The sequence below is a fragment of the Pelodiscus sinensis genome, chromosome 1 (genome assembly GCF_052426305.1).
Source record: "Pelodiscus sinensis isolate ZL-2025 chromosome 1, ASM5242630v1, whole genome shotgun sequence".
Lineage (NCBI taxonomy): Eukaryota > Metazoa > Chordata > Testudines > Trionychidae > Pelodiscus > Pelodiscus sinensis.
Window position 1 is genome coordinate 123,273,495 of NC_143052.1, and position 20,228 is coordinate 123,293,722.

At 43.5% G+C, this 20,228-nt stretch overlaps 1 protein-coding gene across 2 annotated transcripts in view; it reads left to right on the forward strand.

The window, feature by feature from the left end:
• MPPED1 (metallophosphoesterase domain containing 1) overlaps positions 1 to 7,688 on the forward strand; it is an 89,398-nt gene extending 81,710 nt beyond the window's left edge. For both annotated transcript variants that reach the window (XM_075899509.2, XM_089770073.1), the window contains one exon: positions 4,608 to 7,688. In XM_075899509.2, coding sequence (XP_075755624.1) covers positions 4,608 to 4,726 — 119 coding nt within the window. In that variant the 3' untranslated portion in view covers positions 4,727 to 7,688. The remainder of the gene's footprint in view (positions 1 to 4,607) is intronic.
• Positions 7,689 to 20,228: the final 12,540 nt, after the last annotated feature.

Sequence of the window (20,228 nt, forward strand, 5' to 3'; positions counted from 1 at the left end):
TTGTTAGTCTTTAAGGTGCTACCAGACTATTTGTTGTTTTTTAAGTTTTTCCTGTTACAGAATAACTCAGCTACTCCTCTGATGCATTTAAGTGTCTAACATCCAAATATGAATATTTGGGTCTCACCATTTGTTTCAGTTTCCATATCTATGAAACGGGCATTATACCTATTGTGCCATAGGAACTACTGATCCAGTTGTTTTAAAACAAGGGTAGAAGTTTAGTACAGGTTGAACCTCTTTAGTCCAGACCAGAGAGTGTCAGACTAGAGAGGTTGAACCTGTAGTTACAGGATGCGACTACAAGTTAGTACTGCAGGATTCTATTTGTGACTCCTTAATGAATCAATGTGTGACTTTGGGGAAACCAAATAATCTGGCTGCGTCTCACATTGTGTCTCTGTAAAATCCTTAGGGATTCCTTTGGCTTAAGTACTGAGGTCCTGGGTTAAAAGAGTCTAAATCAATACAAAGTTAAAATGAGGCTCCATAAAACTCTAGAGTGTCCTCCCACACTTCATCCTATTATATGGTACGTGCACAATTTCTCTCTTCATCAGTTAGTAGTGGTGCAGAATTCTCTAGCAACCTGAGACACTGTAGATTCTTCAGTGTGACATGTCTCAGAGGAATAGGGAGTCATCACTGGCTCTCTGAGGGTAAGGTTTTTGTTTTTGTTTTTTACAGGTTAAATGTTCAGTACATAGACCCACCAAAGGTGTTCTCTCAACCATTTGGCTTTCAATAGGGAAAATGAATTCACTTCTTACAGAACATTAAATGAGATCAGTGTTGCTCCCATTGAAGCCAGTGACAGTGGGATCATATTTACAATCAAAGAAAAAGAGAAAGAATACATTTTTTTTGGTTTACTCATACCTTGCAAGATGTACAGCCTGGAAGTACAGTCGCTGCCTATTCCTTGCAATAATAAGGCTCTGACTAGGTGCTGCCAAATGCAGAAAGTAAACCAACTGAATGCCCAGAGAGACTAAGTATTTATCTGTTTCAGGCACAGCAGTCTTAGAGGTTACTCATAAGACAGTGCGTGAACCATTTAAGACAAAATCAGTTTTTAAATTGACATTATCCCTTTAATTAATTATAAGCCAAGTAAGTTTAAACTTGGTATAAGTGACCTGTTGGTAAATAGAGTATTCACCATCAGGTAAATAGAGTTGCATCTGCTTACCCCATGTCTGAATTTGGCTCACCAAAGGAAAAACAAATGTTGACTCTCACAGAATGATAAATTATTTCAATTACCATTGCAGTCACAGTAAGTAGCAGAGTTAAGAGACAGGGAGTTTGTGTTGTAAACTATCATAATTTGAGAAAACAAATGGGAAATTGCAAAGCTTGTTTTGCAATGAGTTAGTAAAACTCCTCAGAGAAGAATTCCCAAGTAAGTTCTCACAGACAGCCTCTGCAAATAAATGTGCTCTTTGCAAAGTGAGTGCATGGTATGAACAGATGATATCCTCCCATGACTAAACACAGCTACATCTACAGCAGCCATCTCCTAAGTATCCAGGGGGAATAAAGAACTGACCGTTTCCTCCCCACTTCTTCCTCTGAACTGCAGCTACTGCCAAATATGCTCTATCTATGCCTATACTTGCTGCTACTCCACAGGCAGCCCAACAGTAATGCCATCTAAAACTCTACTTCCTGTGCTTCTGCCAGAGCTAAGGAGGGGTGATGATACAGAAGTCTCCCCATGTTAAGGTGGGAAGAGTGAAAATTGCAACAGTATAAATCGTGTAGAAAAGATAGCATTTTAACAACTGGGTGCCATGGTGATTGGATGCTTTACCAGAGAGAGAGAAACCCCATTCTGAAATTTCCCCCAGCAGTGTTAACTGCAAAATCCATGTTTGTGTCTGATGGCTCATGTTTCATGACAAATTATTGTTCTGTGGCAAACTACAAATGACAGCGAGAAATCTCTCTGGCAGGAATCTCATTGTTTTCCTCCTTGCCATGGTCCTCTTTTTGAAAGGGTTTCTGGGAGCGGTGTACTTAGCTACACTTTTTCCCCTTTAAAACAAATAAAATGCAACAAAAAGACCATTGACTTCAGTGGGAACTCAGGCAAGCACTTAGGTAACTACATATACATTCCCAGACCTTCTCTAGTATGTTTAAGTGAACACCAACACATACTGGATCCACTCAAGTACCCACTGATATTATTTGGACTGTCACCACTAACTTCAGTGGCAGTAGGATAGAACCCATTAAAGATAATTTCTAGTGTATACACAGTTTTCAGACATTCATATCTTTAAATAAAACCCAGTTTTTTCATGTTGAGCCATGGTGTATGCTTATAAGAAGCACGCAGGATCTTTATGGGGGAAAAGGCAATACACCGTATTTATTGATCTTACAATGACAAAGCAGTTAACATATGCTTACATAGACATACACATGGGGGCTGTATCTACACTGGGCCACTTATTCCAGAAAAGCAGCTGCTTTTCTGGAATAACTTGCCAGCTGTCTACACTGGCCGCTTGCTTTTCCGGAAGAGCAATGACAATCTACTGTAAAATTGTCAGTGTTTTTCCGGAAAAACTATGCTGCTCCCGTTCGGGCAAAAGTCCTTTTCCAGAAAAACTGTTCCAGAAAAGGGCCAGTGTAGACAGCACAGTAGTCTTTTCCGCAAAAAAGCCCCGATCACTAAAATGACGATCGGAGCTTTTTTCCGGAAAAGCGCGTCTACATTGGCCATAGACGCTTTTCCGGAAAAAGTGCTTTTCCGGAAAAGCATCCTGCCAATGTAGACGTGCTTTTTCCGGAAATACTTATAACGGAAAACTGTTCCGTTTTAAGCATTTCCGGAAAAGGGTGCCAGTGTAGACGTAGCCGGGCTGTGTCTACATTGGCACCCTTTCCCGGAAAAGGGATGCTAATGAGACCAGTCGGAATTGCAAATGCCGCAGGGGATTTAAATATCCCCCGCAGCATTTGCATGAACATGGCTGCCGCTTTTTTCCATCTCGGGGCTTTGCCGGAGAAAAGCGCCAGTCTAGACGGGATCTTTTGGAAAATAAAGCCTTTTCCGGAAGATCCCTTATTCCTCTTAAAATCAGAAATAAGGGATCTTCCGGAAAAGGCTTTATTTTCCAAAAGATCCCATCTAGACTCGTGCTTTTCTCCGGCAAAGCCCCGAGCCGGAAAAAAGCGGCAGCCATGTTCATGCAAATGCCGTGGGGGATATTTAAATCCCCCGCGTTATTTGCAATTCCGACTGGTCTCATTAGCATCCCTTTTCCGGAAAAGAGTGCCAATGTAGACACAGCCATACAGACATGCACCGCTGCCACTGATGGTATAACTACCAGTTTGTTGCTCACATTAGCCTGGTGGTCAAGTAGACTAAGTGTGAGGGCGGAACCAGGTTTGCGTCAGCCCAGACTGAGGTTTCAGTCTGATAATGGCAGGATGACCCCAACTCTTATGGGAAAGTAGTCCTCCTTTTATAATGGTCCTTCTCCATCACGATCAGCGGATTTTACATTGCATGCTGTTTTTTCTGACGGATGTCTGTTACCCCAACTGTTTTTGCTCTTTTTTTTTCCTGCCATCCTACACTGGTTTCGATTATGAATATTTTGTTCCCATTGATAAATACTCACTTTTTCTTTAGTGTTTTGGGTTGCTAATTTGCTTTTTTTGTTATGCCTTTTAGTTTGTTGTTGTTGTTTAGTATTTCTGATTTAATGGTGGTTTTTATTTATATTTTTGTACATATTTTTTATTTGTACACATAAAAACAAGGGTTACAAGCAAAATTTTAAGAAAAAGCAAATTATTACATTTTAATTGTATTTACTTTAAAGCTAAAAACAAAATAATAACTATGCAAATTTAAATTTTATAACAATTTTAAAGTATAAAATTATGTATTATTTATAATAAATAATAAAAAATAACTATAAACATGCTTAAAATATTACTAAAAGTTTTTAAAAAAGGATTTTTAGTACAATGGCATGCCTATATCCATACCAAATTGAGGATTTCATTCTTCTGCTTGTTTTGCTGAAGCTCAGTTGATTTTTCTTTCTTTTCCTAGACCATTAGAATTTTTACAATGGAAAAAATATTTTTCCATGAGTCCAAAAATGTTTGAAGGGATTTCACTTAATGTTTCTTTAAAAAAATCTTTGAGACGAAACCACACCTGGGAAATATCACCCCAAAAGCTGGTAGTTCTGAAAAGTTCTGAATATAAGATTTTTCAGTCAAACTCCCACCCTCTTCCATAACTGGAGAGTTTATATATTTTTTATACTTCTTTGCAAAGAGAAAGATTAAAGTTACTAAACTTTTTTATGAAAACTTCACACGTCAGTGGCTAAATCATGCTAGGTGTTCACTTTGGAGAGTTCTCATTGGTTTCCTTTTTGTAATCTACAAGACAGCACAAATTCTTCTGTCACTCCAGTATTATTACTCCTCTCATGGAAGCTTCACTAGTATGAAAGAGAGCAGAATATGGTCCTGTTTACTCTTCGGGACTATGGATGTATCACTATTCAATGCCACTTCCATATACATGAATAATAGCAGTAACTAGAACATGTTTTCTTTTGTAGGTTATGGAGTAATGGCTGATGGAACCACTACCTATGTGAATGCCTCGGTGTGCACTGTGAATTACCAGCCTCTCAATCCACCTATAGTTATTGACTTACCTACTCCAAGAAACACATGATTGTTACAGGGATTTCATGATGTACCCATCACACAGCAATTTTCTATTGCTGGCTAAGAAATATGATACAAAACCATTCAATGAACAAATGAAGACCTTTTTTTTTCTTTTAGTTCTTCACAACTATATTCGAGTGATGAAAATAAATGGGAAACAAAGACATTTTAGTACCAATATTTTCCAGAAGCTGATTAAGGACTGTAAAATTTCAGCATTAAAATTATTGTGAATACACAAAAGTGAATGCATTCCACATATATTAGGGAGTTGGGGGGTTTTGTATCCACCATATATTGAACTTATTAAAAGTATCAAGTCTTTTCAAAGGCGTGTTTCTTAAAGAATGTTTACAGTTTAAACATGAATGTTTAGACTAGAATGTAACCGTTTAAAACATTTTCCAGTGCGTACTTGGTAAAATAAAATGATGTTGATATTTTTGCTGAATAATATGACAAATATGAAAAAAGTCTACAGAAGTACTGTATTGAGCCAGTTTTTAAAAAAAGCAGAGTTATTACTGCAAATCCTTCTGAAGTCTGTGCCCTTGCATGCTTTCAAAGCCAGTGCAGGAGAAGATCCTAATTGCTGCTCTGTAATTCAGTTGCATCACAGCTGGCATTACAGATGGAAGGGGAAATGGTGCATACTGCCAGTGTGTGGTAATCAGCTCAATGTTCTAGAAGGGAGATCTTGTTAAACGTAGTACAAACTCAGGCATTTGTAAACTCTGAAAAAAGTTCCTTGTGGAACATGAGAGTTGATCTGTGATTGGATTTAAAACAAAAGGAAGCCCTGTGACAGCCAGTAGTAGTTTTAAAAAGTAGGCTACCAGGTGGCTCTTTGGCTTAAAGAACCGGTAAAGGGATGTGCGGCCTGTCAGAAGGCCAATGGTTTGAAACTGATCCATGATGGGAATGATTAAAAGGCTGAGGTAATTCATCCCTGGATTAACACTCCTGACTTCAATGGAGTTACCAAAGAGTTTTGCCCTGTATCTTCTAATAGCTGTTCAGCAGCATGAGTGAAAATGAGAGGCACGCTCACTGCAGTTTATCCGGCACTGGTGTTAGCCTCACAAACCCCTCCATTGCTGTTTGCCTCCTTGTGAGCCGTGGTAGTAGAGATCAAGGACTAAATGAACCCTGGAGCTTGAAATCATTTCTAATCCCTCTCTACAGTCCATTCTGATGGAAGGGCTACCGTGCATTGGCAGGGGTGGGCAGGGAAGCTGATACAAGCAGGCTGTGTCTAGACTGCCAAGTTTTTCCAGAAAATCAGCCGCTTTTCCGGAAAAACTTGCCAGCTGTCTACACTGGCTGCTTGAATTTCCGGAAAAGCACTGATGATCTCATGTAAGATCGTCAGTGCTTTTCCGGAAATACTATGCTGCTCCCGTTCGGGCAAAAGTCTTTTTCCAAAAGACTTTTGCGCAAAAGGGCCAGTGTAGACAGCACAGTACTGTTTTCTGCAAAAAAGCCCCGATCGCGAAAATGGCGATCGGGGCTTTTTTGCGGAAAAGCGTGTCTAGATTGGCACGGACGCTTTTCCGCAAAAAGTGCTTTCGCAGAAAAGCATCCTGCCAATCTAGATGCACTTTTCCGAAAATGCTTTTAACGGAAAAGTTTTCCGTTAAAAGCATTTTCGGAAAATCATGCCAGTGTAGATGTAGCCGCACTGTTCATGCTCCACTTCCATAGGTTCACAGAGGAGTTGTGTTTGCAGTTTCCATTCCAGCATTTCACACTAGCCTGAAAAATCACTTTAAAAAGTACTTTAACCCCAAAACATGCCCTAAAAGGAAAAAAGTCCTCACTCCTCACCTTACCCAATTTCTTAAATCAAAAGGAGACCTCTTGCCTTTACTGGGATTATTTGGGTATTATATTTTGGATATCTTTTTTTGAATGTTGATATTAAAAAAGGAGATGTGTGTTAACCTTCACACACATTAGGCAAAGCTCATACCCGAGGCATTCAGACACCCCGTGCATGTATCCAGTGTATGTGCGGAGCCCTCATTTGCACACACCAGTTATGTATTTGTGCATGTTAATGCCCTTTTGCGTGCACACACACACCCTTGCTCAATATGCAGACATAAATGTGAGCTTTGCATGTAACCGCTGTATGTACATTATTGCCATGCACAACTTGGGCACCTATTTCTGAAAGCTTGCACCTCAAAGCAAAATCTAGGAGGGACACTAGGTTCATTCCCAATGCTTCACGTATGTCCAAACTCTTTCCCCCTGTTGATGCTGGGAAGCAGTTGTTTGAGCCTAGTAACTTCATCCAAACTGGTTTACCCCAAAAAATGACATGCCACAAATCTCTCATTTCTTATAAGCTGCTTGGTGAATTAGGACCAAGCCGTGTGCCCCATACTGTAACCCCTTTTTATGTGAATGATGTATATGCACATGAGCAGTCTGCCATCAATTTACATAGGACTGTTTTTGCAAGAGCTATTTGTGTAAGTGTAAGATCAGCCAACATTAGGGAGGATGGAACTTAATAGCCTATTACTGATTTCCACGATCATTGGGAAGAAAAATGATACTGTGTAGTTAGACTAAAAGTGTCTTAACCACTCACAATTCAAGTGTTTTAAGAAACGAGTGTGGCAGGAAACTGGCTGTATGTTAAAGGAGTCTGAAATGTTTACATTCACGCTCAGCACTTGTTACTAAAATGTTAAGGGGGGTGGCGTTTATTAGCTGCAACATAATTTCTATGTCAACCATAAAACATGCTCTTAAAAACAAAATTTTCCTAAGGTATCTTCAAAATACTGTGTATTTTATGTCAAAAGAAATATTTGAAAGCAGCTATTACTTTAAAAGTTATCATTAAAAGTACGTGCAGTATGAAAACAAAGGTTATTTAATCATTTTGGCATAACTTGATGTTGTACTTTTTTTGTCACGCATGTTAGGCAAATAAAATCTTTAAAAAACAAGTTCTGTTTACATCTGTGTGAAACATTCAATTTGGCATGGTGGTAAAATATTTGGTGTAAAAGACAGCACAGCTGCCCTTTATTTTAGGGGGTAAAGCACTCTGTACTGTGCATCAGGTACCATACAAACCTAAAAACAACTGGTGGGAGGTCAGCTGGACTTGAAGGTGTTAAGCCTTCTGTAGGATTGTGTAACAAACAATCTTGTAATATCTGCCATGGCAAGGATGGCTGTACCTACTGATTTAGCAGAAGATGAACTCTTTAATTCCTCCTTTAGTTTAATAGAGACTTCCTTACCTTGATAAAAATAAAGACGACTTGGAACCAATGGCTGTACAAGTTGAATCTCTCTAGTCCATCACCTTGGCTATGTCTACACTGGCCACAATTTCCGGAAAAGCGATGCAAATCAGGTAAGTCAGGATAGGGAAATCCGCGGGGGATTTAAATATCCCCCGTGGATTTAAATAAACATGTCCGCTGCTTTTTTTCCGGCTTGGAGAAAGTAGGAATAAGAGATCCTCCGGAAAAGGGCTTTATTCCGGAGGATCGTGCCAGTCTAGACGCTTTTTTTCCGGCTTTTCCCCAATCCGGAAAAAAAGCGGCGGACATGTTTATTTAAATCCGCGGGGGATATTTAAATCCCCCGCGGATTTCCCTATCCTGACTTACCTGATTTGCATCCCTTTTCCGGAATTTGTGGCCAGTGTAGACGTAGCCCTTCAGTGTCAAACCAGAGAATTTGCTGAACCACAGGAGGTCAATTTTGTCTAGCAGCATTACCAACACTTCCACTGCTTTATGGGACCACAGGAAACTTGGCCACACCCATGATGAGTGGACACTGGGCTACTAAAATCATGCCGGACCATGTGGGACAAGAATGTGCTGGACTAGAGAGGTTAAACCTGTAGAAAGAAAAAAATAAAACATTCTTGTCCTCAAAAATCCTCATTAGAGACATATATAAGTTGCTTCTATGACACAATATTGTGTTATAGGAAAAACTAGTGTAACTAATTTAGCTAACGTAGCTATGGAAAATTTTGATTTTGGGGCCCATAACTAGGATGCATTTAAAATCCTTTGAGGAATGTATGAGTGCTTGAGATATTTCTGTGCACCATCCATATAGACCTCACAGAGGAGATTAAGAAAGGGTCTCTCTTTTTTAAAACAACAACTCCATTCCAAACAACTAGTTTCTTAGGAAAGATTCTACATAGGCTGAGTTTTGGGAATAGATGTATTTTTTTTAAAGTTAAGAAAGTTTAGCACCTGCATCAAGGTAATAATTTGTGCTCCCTTTTGTAGTTAATCAGGTAACATCACTCCCAGAGCTGTGTTGATGACTCGCCATACTTTGTGATGGAAAGCATGCTTTGCTATAAGTTGTTACAGTAGCGTTGTTAAACACTGTGGCTAATTTCAGTTCCTTTCCAAACATGAAAAAGGAATGGAGGAAAATATCATTTCAGACTAACGGCTAAGGACCAAAGTGATTTAAACACTCTCATGCTGTCAGCCAGTGGCTGGGGCAGTGAGTGGTCTGTGAGCCCTATTAAACACCCGAGTCTTCAACTGCTAGGACAGAGTCCCTTCGCAGCAGGCAGCCAGGAAGGCTGACAGGTGCCCCAAGGGTCTGCCCCGTGGAAGCAGCAGAGCCCAACGCCCAGCTCTTACTGCATCTACCCCTGACTGGCTATAGTTCTTTTAATTGTGTCTGGTTCTGTTACAGCAACTGAAGGAGTCAGGTTAAAGCTTAAACAGTTACAGGTTTATTAAAGAAACTTATAAACCATACGGTTACAATGGCTATTGCTCTATTTCTTAACTCCTAGCAAATACAGATCTTTAAAGAGGTTACAAAGGAAAGAAAAGAAAATAATGGTACCAAGTGACAGCTTAATCTTTATAGAGCTCTAATTCTATGCATGCACTAAGGCAAAAGGACACATACAGATACAATTTTTACCCTCTTCTGCGTCTCTCGAGTCCAGTGTGTCAGGCCAGGATCGGTCACTCAATTCCTCGGAAAGACGAATACAAGGCTGGGCATGTCCGTGTGGACCTCGGGAGTCAATCACATAACCCGACCAGCAGGTAGATTGATTCTCAAAATGAGTGTGCTGCTGGGTCCATCTTTATACCCATGGGGTCATGTATTCTTTTATCTATGATGCCAAATTGTGCTGGTTCGTCTTTATAATGCCAGTTCTTACAAGGGAGTTGTGAATGTAATTTACACTTGTAAGAGAGATAACTAAATTGGGAGTACTGGACATTCTTTACTGGGTGGGAGATTCCTCTCCCGGGACGGTTGTGTGATTGTATCAACATAGGTGTTAGCCAAGGGCAGTTTCTGCAGCCTCTTGGTGAATGACTGGCTTGATCACCCTCTTATTTATGTTTACAGTTGTCCAGGGTCACGATGAGCCAGCATATCCGGGCCTTCTGTCAAGGCATCAAAGACTATGATGATTTTATTGCTCTCTGTGTCCTGTGTGCTCCAGGCACATCAGAGAGGCAAGCAAGATGGATGTGGCGGGGGGAAAGTGGGGAAGAGGACAACTCTGTCTGGCTACACGTGCTCCTGGGGATGAGTGACTAATGACTTGGGAGCACAGGAAGGATTCAGCCACCAGGAAAGAAAGTCAGCTGTGACTCTGCAACCAGGCCCTCTCTGACCTACTTTCCTCTGTCCCCAGCCCCCTAGGCACACGTCTTCCCTCTGTCACCCACTTACCCTTTATGCTATTTCCTGACATGTATCAACCCTGGGAGCTAGATGGAAGACAATTCCCAACAGGAACTGAAACTGGAGAACCAGAGATACTGTTACAGTCCCCAAAACAACTCTGGGGAAGTGATACTCTGCACTGGCTGGGTTGGGCCCTGACAGTGTCATACAATGTTGGCAGGCTCTGGAATGGGCAGGCAAACAGGAAGGGCTAGCTAGCTAGTATAGGCTTGTTTGGGCTCAAGGGAAAAGGAAGGAGGCAGTGCTATAGAAGGTGAAGAAGCATCAGAATTGTGCAGAACAAAGATCCACCTTCCAGAATCTTTTCTCTGGCAATAGCCAATACCAAATGCATCAGAAGATGTGCATGCCAGAAATCCTACAGTGAGCAATTCTGGAATCACCTGTTGATGGGGAAGTTTCTTCCTTATCCTCATCAGTTAGGGGTTGGCACGAGGGTTTAGTATTCCTCCTGAAATACGTAACTTTATGTTCAGCGTTAGGTAACTGTGCCTGTTCTTACCACCTAGCCTCAGAAATACCTCGCCCATTCCTGAAACCTATTCAGTTCCTAGATTCAATGGTATTTTGGAGCAGTGAGTCACCAGAGTAACGTGCCCTGGAACCACGCTGAAGGAACCCAGGCAGGATTCCTGCACAGTGTCTCCTCTGGCAGGGCACACTCACAGCAGGACCAGCTGCCTTGGCACCAGCACCTTGGAGCATTCAGCCCCCCGTTCACCCTGTGAGCTCCCTGCAGTGAAGCCACCTATATGGGACACCTGTGGGGAAGCTCAAAGAAGCCCTGGCCTGTACCCCTTTTCCACAGTCAGCAGAGGTTTTTAGCCAGCTTGGCGCACAGAAGGGTTTATGAGTCATCGGAACACAGAGTAGGACAGAGCTTCTTAGCGCACATATTAGGAACATTCAGCCACGTCCATCTTGGGGGAATCCAGAGCCGAGGGCTCCCCCTCCAAGTCCCAGTCCCAAACTAGGATACTGACTTGCTCACTCAAGCCATCCCTCCCTTGTGCTTTGTCACCTTCCCAGGCAAACCGGTCACCTGGCGTCCCCCTCTCTTTGTTCTCCAACAGCTTCAGCTGGCTCCTTGTGTAGGATGGGCTCTGCCCATCAGTTGCCAGCCATGCTCTGTGCCCGGGCATCCAGTCAGCAGTCACACCTGCTGGTTAGGGGTCTTCTGTAATGATCACACATCCTCATCCCACCACCTAGATTGGCAAGGGCAAGAGGCTGCCAGTGGGAACCCTTAGGCAGAGAACAGCTCATGCTGTAAACGGCCAGCTGCTCTATGCTCTGGACAGATGGGGAGGGAGGAGGGAGTCTCCGCACGCTGCTCCCCACCCCCAAACTGAACTCCCAGACTATTGGCCAGTTTCCGGTCAATAGGAGATGAGAAATTTTGCTGGAGGACAGGGGAAATGTGTGTAGGAAGCTTCCTTCCCTTTCTCCCCACCATGCCCAGAGTGGAGTCATATGGAGCAGCCAGCAGCCTCAGCCTCAGCCTGCAGCAGACAGCCTGCCTCAGGTTTTTGCAGGGCAGCTAGCTAGGAGCCACCTACGTAAGCGCCTCCCAGCCAGAGTCTGCCTCTGACATCCCATCCCCTCTCACCCCTCTGACTGCCTGCCCCAGGCTACCACCCAAACCCTCTGCACCCCCTTCACCCAGGTCACAACACCCTCCCAGACCTTGTACCCCTTCCTAAAGCCCCTCTCCCAGGCCAGAATCCTCTCCTGCATCCTTACCCCCTCCTGGACCATGCACCCCAAACCCCTGCTCCTGATCAAGGCTCCCTCCTCCATCCAAACTCCCTCTCAGATCCCACACCCCTTCCTGCACCCCACTCCCCCACCCCAAGCTTTCTTCTGCACCCAACCTCCATCTGACCCCACACCCCCTCCATAGAAGTGAGGCCCTTGACCATGTGCCAGATCTTAGAGTGGCCCCCCATTAAAAAGTATTGCCCATCCCTGACCTAGATACTTGATTAACACGTAGGAGAAACTGAGGCACATACATTAGTCAGAGAAAACATTAAGAACATTCCCACTTTCTACAGGCCAGTTATACACTTAAAAAAAGAGTATTATCTTGTGTTCATTTAAATTTTCTGCCCCTCAGATGCCTTAAAGTTCTTATATGAAAAGTGAAGATAATGGAGAGTACTTCTTTACCTTTTTTATGCATTCATTATTTCATATGCCTAGATAAATAGGAGATGACACAATCAATGTATAAATAGATACAGTTACAATCTATTCAATCCTTCCCATAAGGAAGGAAGAGTCTCTCTCTCTCTCTCTCTCTTCCGCCCCCCCCCTCTCTAAGTAAACATTTTTGTTGTCTCTCTCTGAACCCCTCTATTCCTGGTATTTCCTGAGAGTGAAGTATGTAGGCAGATTCCTGTATTTCAGATGAGGGTGTACCATTCATTTATAGCATGACATTATAATATTTTCCATATTATTTTCTATCCTGTTTTTCTGCACTTTAACATTTTGTTTGATATTTTTAACTGCTGCTGCTCACTGAGCAGAGGGTTTCAATTTAACTGTCTATAATGATTTCCAGGTCTTTTTGTTTGAGAGGTGACATTTAATCTAGAATCCAGCAAAGTGCACAAGTATTTAAAATTATTTCTTTCAGTGGGCATTCCTTAGCATTTGTCAACGTGAAACACCCTTTGCCATCATGCTGCCTATTTCTTGTACCATGTGGTAGGTGATCACTTGAAAGAAGGGCTGGATTTAGGGGATGTGGTGTGCTGGGCTTAGAGAGGCACTGGATTTGGGGTGCTGGGGTTTTTTTTAAGCAGTAAAAGGAAAAATAGACTGTATGATGCAACATTTCAAGTATTCCATATGCGGATTCATTTTTCACCAACCTCCTAGAATGTTCTGGAACTTGGTAGAATCTTGCGGTACCTTCCTGACTTTCTGAGAACTACATTTTCCTCTCACCTCCTAAAATGTTTTCAGTCATGCCCTCACAGTTACATAACACTCTGGCATATGGGGAATGTTCAGACATCAAGGACAATGACTTCTACGGTGAATTGAACGAAAGCCGTCACATCTTGTCACATAGGCAGCATCAAATTCTGAAATTAATTCATGATGCAGAGCTGAAGGACTTTTTGCCTAATGAGCAAATAACTTTGATGCACCTCCCCACGCTGCTGGTCACAGTCATGATTGGTGAGCGCAGATTTTCGAAGCACAGGCTTGTTAGAAAAAAATCTTTGATTGAAAATGGCTAACGAGAGAGTGACATTGTTTGCTATTTTATCACCTGAAGATGGCATTGGCCAGTCTTTGGATATTGCTGATGCTGTGCTTCAGTAAGTGTTGAATTAAGGCATAAACTAACTAAGCAACAATGTAGGGCCTTGCAATATGAGGGGCTTCTAAAAAAAGAAAACACTGGCTCCATTTCAAATGTTATCAAAATTGGTTGATAAATAAAGGAGATGTGGGGGAAAAAAAAGTTTCACTATGAATATAGTCATTTCCATTTGAATATGACACAAATATTCACATCCGGCTACACAAATACCCTTACCCTACACTTAACCTTCACCAATTGCTCATTATTGACAGGCACAAGGCCAGGACTGAGGAAATAAATGATAATTGCACTTGTAAAATGAGTATTTATATGAGTAAGTCTGCTAGCAGTCTCTTAAGGCAACCTGCTGCTGGCCACATTTTACTGGTAAAATTCTAACCCTGCCATCATAACTTATTTAACTAGATAAATAAATACATAAATAATCCCATTGCTGACAAAACTGGGAAAAGGTGTGATTGGAGACGGCAGTGTCGTGAAGCAATCCTGCCAAGCTAATAGTCATATTGGACTTCTTTTAGGAGTGGTGTCATGTACAGCATCCCCCTTGGCTGGAAATAGCCAGAAGGCTGCCATCTTTGGTTTATGATCCATCACGCTCAGTTGTATAGTGCCTTTGCTCCTATTTTTCTTCATTTTCTTAAGTATTAGTATGTTCTTTCAGATTTTGAGCTATACGTACATACCATTGGGTATTTTAGCGTATACGCCACTTTCTGCTTCATGTACTATCCATGTGTCATATGGGTTTGCAGGTGATCCTGTTATTGGGTTGCATGGCTCTCAAGGAGAACAAATTTGTGTTGGCACCGGTCCAGCAGTTGGGAACCACTGGCTTAGGGCAAAGGTGGGAAACCCCTTTTTGGGGGTCAGAGGCCACCGATGCACAGAAAAAAATCAGTCAGGGGCTGCACACAAGTTAGAAGCAAAAAACAACAACAACAAAACCCTCACTGATGTGGCCCCCAACTGAGGAGAAAGACACTCCCCACCTTCCACCTCACACCAGAGTCTAGGGGGGCCCACCTCATCGATTTTGTGTGCTCCAGCCCTGTGGTAGGACAGCAAAGGGTCTAGAGTGCCAGCATTAGCTCCTCTATGCTGGGAGGGGCCCTTGAACCTCAGGGTCCGGATCCCCAGGCCTTAGGTTCCCCACCCCTGGCTTAGGGCCTCAGCCCTGCCTTCAGTTCACAAAGGCTGTCACCTACCTTAACACTATTTAATAATGGTCCACCCAACGTTGGTGCACAGTTTCTTTATGTTGGTACATTTCAGTTACTCTTCAAATTAACATTCTTATAAGCTTAGAAAAAAACTAACATTTCTATTTGCTTGGCTATGGCATTGAATGACTACAGAATTACGGAGACTAGCATGCAAATGTACCATTTTATATGACAGGGATAAATCCTGCATGCAAATCAGGAATCAAAGTCATAAAATGGGCTACAAATGCAATAAATAAGGTCTCCAAAAATGTAAAAAGTGGGGGCAGTATTTGCTATAAGGCAGCCCTACCGGAAAGGATTCCATGCTTATACTATTAATCTGGCTCTTTTATTAAAAAAAGCTATTGACAGAGATGCTGCAATGATAGGTGGCATTCTAGCCATGTGCACACATACTGACTTCCTAGCACCGCCTCCAAACCCTTCTCACCTGCAAGTTCCATGCTTACTCTGTCTTTCCTTAGATGTCAGCAAGTCACCAGGTCCTGATGAAATGCATCCCAGGATACTCAAGGAGCTGATAGAGGAGGTATCTGAGCCTTTAGCTATGATCTTTGAAAAATCATGGCAGACAGGGGAGATTCCAGAAGACTGGAAAAGGGCAAATATTGTGCCCATCTATAAAAAGGGGAATAAGAACAACCCAGGAAACTATAGACCGGTCAGTTTAACGTCTGTCCCAGGGAAGATAATGGAGCAGGTAATTAAGGAAATCATATGCAAACACTTGGAAGGTAATAAAGTGATAGGGAATAGCCAGCATGGGTTTGTGAAGAACAAGTCATGCCAAACTAATCTGATAGCTTTCTTCGATAAGATAACGAGCCTTGTGGATAAGGGAGAAGCGGTGGATGTCATATACCTAGACTTTAGTAAGGCATTTGATACGGTCTCGCATGATATTCTTATTGATAAACTAGGCAAATATAACTTAGATAGGGCCACGATAAGGTGGGTGCATAATTGGCTGGATAACCGTAGTCAGAGAGTTGTTGTTAACGGTTCTAAATCCTGCTGGAAAGGGATAACAAGTGGAGTTCCTCAAGGGTCTGTTTTGGGACCCGTACTGTTCAATATCTTCATCAATGATGTAGATATTGGGATAGAGAGTACGCTTATTAAGTTTGCGGATGATACCAAACTGGGTGGGGTTGCGACTTCTTTGGAGGATAGGGACATAATTCAAAATGACCTTAGCAAGTTAGAGAAATGGTCAGAGGTAAACAGGATGAGGTTTAATAAAGAGAAATGCAAAGTGCTCCACTTAGGAAGGAACAATCAGTTCCATACATACAAGATGGGAAGCGACTGTCTAGGAAGGAGCATGGCGGAAAGGGATCTAGGGGTCATAGTGGACCACAAGTTGAATATGAGTCAACAGTGTGATGCTGTTGCCAAAAAAGCAAATATGATTCTAGGTTGTATCAACAGGTGTGTTGTAAGCAAAACTCGTGAAGTCATTCTGCCGCTCTACTCTGCACTAGTTAGGCCTCAGCTGGAGTACTGTGTCCAGTTCTTGGCCCCACATTTCAAGAAAGATGTGGAGAAATTGGAAAGGGTACAGAGAAGAGCGACAAGAATGATTAAAGGTCTAGAGAACATGACCTATGAAACCAGGCTTCATGAACTGGGCTTGTTTAGTTTGGAAAAAAGAAGATTAAGGGGGGACATGATAGCGGTTTTCAAATATCTAAAAGGGTGTCACAAGGAGGAAGGAGAAAATTTGTTCCTCTTGGTTTCTGAGGACAGGACAAGGAGTAATGGGCTTAAAGTGCAGCAGGGGAGGTTTAGATTGGACATTAGGAAAAAATTCCTAACTGTCAGGGTGGTCAAATATTGGAATAAATTGCCAAGGGAGGTGGTGGAATCTCCCTCTCTGGAGATATTTAAGAACAGGTTAGATAGACATCTGTCAGGGATGGTGTAGGTGGAGCTTGGTCCTGCCTTGAGGGCGGGGGGCTGGACTCGATGACCTCTTGAGGTCCCTTCCAGTCCTATTATTCTATGATTCTATGATTCCTTCTAACATTTTTAGCTGTTATGGGTTTTTTTGTACTAGCACTTGCAGTCGTCGTGAAACTGAAGATTACTGGTGCAGCGCCTGCTAGAGGGACATGGCCTTTACACCAGCCTCTTGCAGCCTGTTGGCCTCATATGCCTTCAAGTGTGCTGGTCTTTGACACAATTGCCTATTTCTTGTTTGTGGTGCTGTTGGCACAGGACTTACCTCCACCCTGTTGCTGGGTGGCATCTGTGGTTCATAGCCCAGGGTTAAGTACCAATGTTTTCCAGGGACCCACTGCATAAGTGTTAGTAAGTTATCATGGGCTGCACATTTCTATTATACTGAAGGTGGGAGTGTGGGATCTGGCATGGTGTTTGCATGAAGGAGGGGGCTCTGGCCCAATACAGAAGATTGGGGTGCAGAAGGAGGTGAAGGGTGTGGGCTGTGGGATGGAGTTTGGATGAAGGAGGGAACTCCAGGCTGGGGCAGTGTTGGGGTACAGGAGAGGGTGAAGGGTGAGGAGTCTGGAAATGAGGTATGGGGGGGGGTTCTGCTCTGGAGTAGGGATCGGAGTGTAGAAGATTGCAGTGGAGCGGATTGCAGTGTTCCCTCTAAGGTGTGGCAGCAAATCTTCACAGGTAATGAATTATCCCTACCCAGTCAGGGCTCTGAATGGGCGGGGCTGATTAATCACCCATGAAACTGTGCTGCCCTGCAGTTTAGAGGGAACACTGGGTGTGAAGTGTAGTCTCTGGCAAGCATGAGCATTGCCAGCAGATCAAGAGATGTCATTATTCCCCTTTATTCGGCGTTGGTAAGGCCACATCTGGAGTATTGTGTCCAGTTCTGGGCCCCCCACTACAAAAAAGATGCGGACGCATTGGAGAGGGTCCAGTGGAGGGCAACCAAAATGATTAGGGGGCTGGAGCTTATGACTTATGAGGAGAGGCTGAGGGAGTTGGGTCTGTTTAGTCTGCAGAAGCGAAGAGTGAGGGGGGATTTGATAGCAACCTTCAACTTCCTGAAGGGAGGTTCCAAAGAGGATGGAGAGAGGCTGTTCTCAGTAGTGACAGATGGCAGAACAAGGAGCAATGGTCTCAAGTTGTGGTGGGAGAGGTCCAGGTTGGATATTAGGAAAAACTATTTCACTAGTAGGGTGGTGAAGCACTGGAATGAGTTACCTAGGGAAGTAGTGGAGTCTCCATCCCTAGAGGTGTTTAAGTCTCGGCTTGACAAAGCCCTGGCCGGGTTGATTTAGATGGGATTGGTCCTGCCTAGAGCAGGGGGCTGGACTTGATGACCTTCTGAGAACTCTTCCAGTTCTATGATTCTATGATAAGGGGATGGGTTGATGAGAGAATATGATCTTGGTAACTAATTGACCATTCATTTTCAGTGGGAAATATGTCAATGGAGGGATGATAGGAGTTACTATAGAGAATTTCTGGGTGTCTGGCTGGTGAGTCTTGCCCACATGCTCAGGGTTTAGCTGATCGCCATATTTGGGGTCGGGAAGGAATTTTCCTCCAGGGTAGATTGGCAGAGACCCTGGAGGTTTTTCGCCTTCCTCTGTAGCATGGGGCGCAGATCACAGCTGGAGGACTCTCTGCATCTTGGGACCTTCAAAGTATTTGAAGGCTTCAATATCGGAGATATAGGTGAGAGGATTATTCTAAGAGGGGTGGGTGAGATTCTGTGGCCTGCACTGTGCAGGGGGTCGGACTAGATGATCATAATGGTCCCTTCTGACCTTAAAGTCTATGAATCTATGAATGAGCAATTCCTGGCTGGCAGGACAGTGGGACACTCAGAAAGGCTGCCTGCCTGCCGTGGCCCCATGCTGTTCCCGGAAGCAGCCAGCTGCTGCTTACATGTCTCTGCAGGCCTCCATGTGGGGAGAGGGAGAGCAAGCTTCTGTACACTGTCCATGCCCACCAGAATCACCCCTCAGCTCCCATTGGCTGGTTTCTGGCGAATGGGAGCTGAGAATATGGTGCTGTGGGAAGGGGCAGCACAGAAAGCCACCTTTCCCCCACAAGGGGTGTACAGAGACATACTGACAGCAGCCACCTACTTTGGGTAACAGCATGGGGCCATGGCAGGCAGGCAGCCTGCCTGAGCACCCCACTGTGCCACAGGAGTTTTAACAGCCCAGAGAGCCATGGTGGGCCAGCCAAAAATGTTGCATGGGCCAGATCTGGCCCATAAGTCTTATTTTGCCCACCTGTCACATATCTTGTTTCTTCTTACTATCCTACACCAGGCCATCTGATGGCTGAGGCTTTTGCTATGGCTTTCTGGAGTTGGCCTTTGGCCTGGCTCTCCGGGTATGTCAACTGTCTTCAAGTACAATGAGATTTTCTTCAGTTTTATCTCTAGCACCAGCCTGAGTCTAACTGCCTCACATGGACAGTGGCCCACTGCAGCTTAGATTGTTGCCTTTTGCCATGGGTTTGTATGGTTACCTGATGGTGAGACACAGACCTGCTCCCTTGTGCAGTGGATTTAGGTCTTTGGCTCCTTTAACATCGTGTTCTCTTAACTCTGTTGTTTGTCCATCATTCCTCTACCTGGGCTGCAGAAGACAGTACCTCCCATGGAAGCAGAGTTTCAAGTCTCTTGCCAGTCTTTCCCTGTGCTGGGATGCATCGAGATACAGCAAAAATAAAACAGACAGGAATACAGTGTTAGTCTCTTGGCTGTCTTTACTGCCAACTCCGCCTTCCTGTTGCTTTGTGGGTACTCAGAGGAAGCGGCCTTGTTCTCAGATTCCCATTTGGTGCAGAATCATTTGCATCCTGCTGTAGTGGACCATTGGCCAAGAATAGCCTGTTGGATATGTCTTAGGGAGCAACATTTTTCTTCACTTTCCTGAACATAATTCTTGCTTGAGTGCCATCCAGGTGACCCAGCTCCCCAGAAACTGGAAGAGAATGCTTCTGAGCACAAGCCATTTTGAAGCAACATGAAGACACTACAAAACATGTTATTGAGCCTTCAGGTGTAAGGATAAGCTCCTGCCAAAGATAATTACTACTGCTGGTAGGTGCACTAGAGCAGGGCCTTCCTTCCCGACTACAACCCTGGTGGCTCTGTAGACCAAGCAATGGAGTCTATCAACATTTTCGTAATAGCTCTGAATCTGTTACGAGAGGCTCTAGGGAAGCCAGCTCCGAGCAGGTCTCAAAACAGTTCA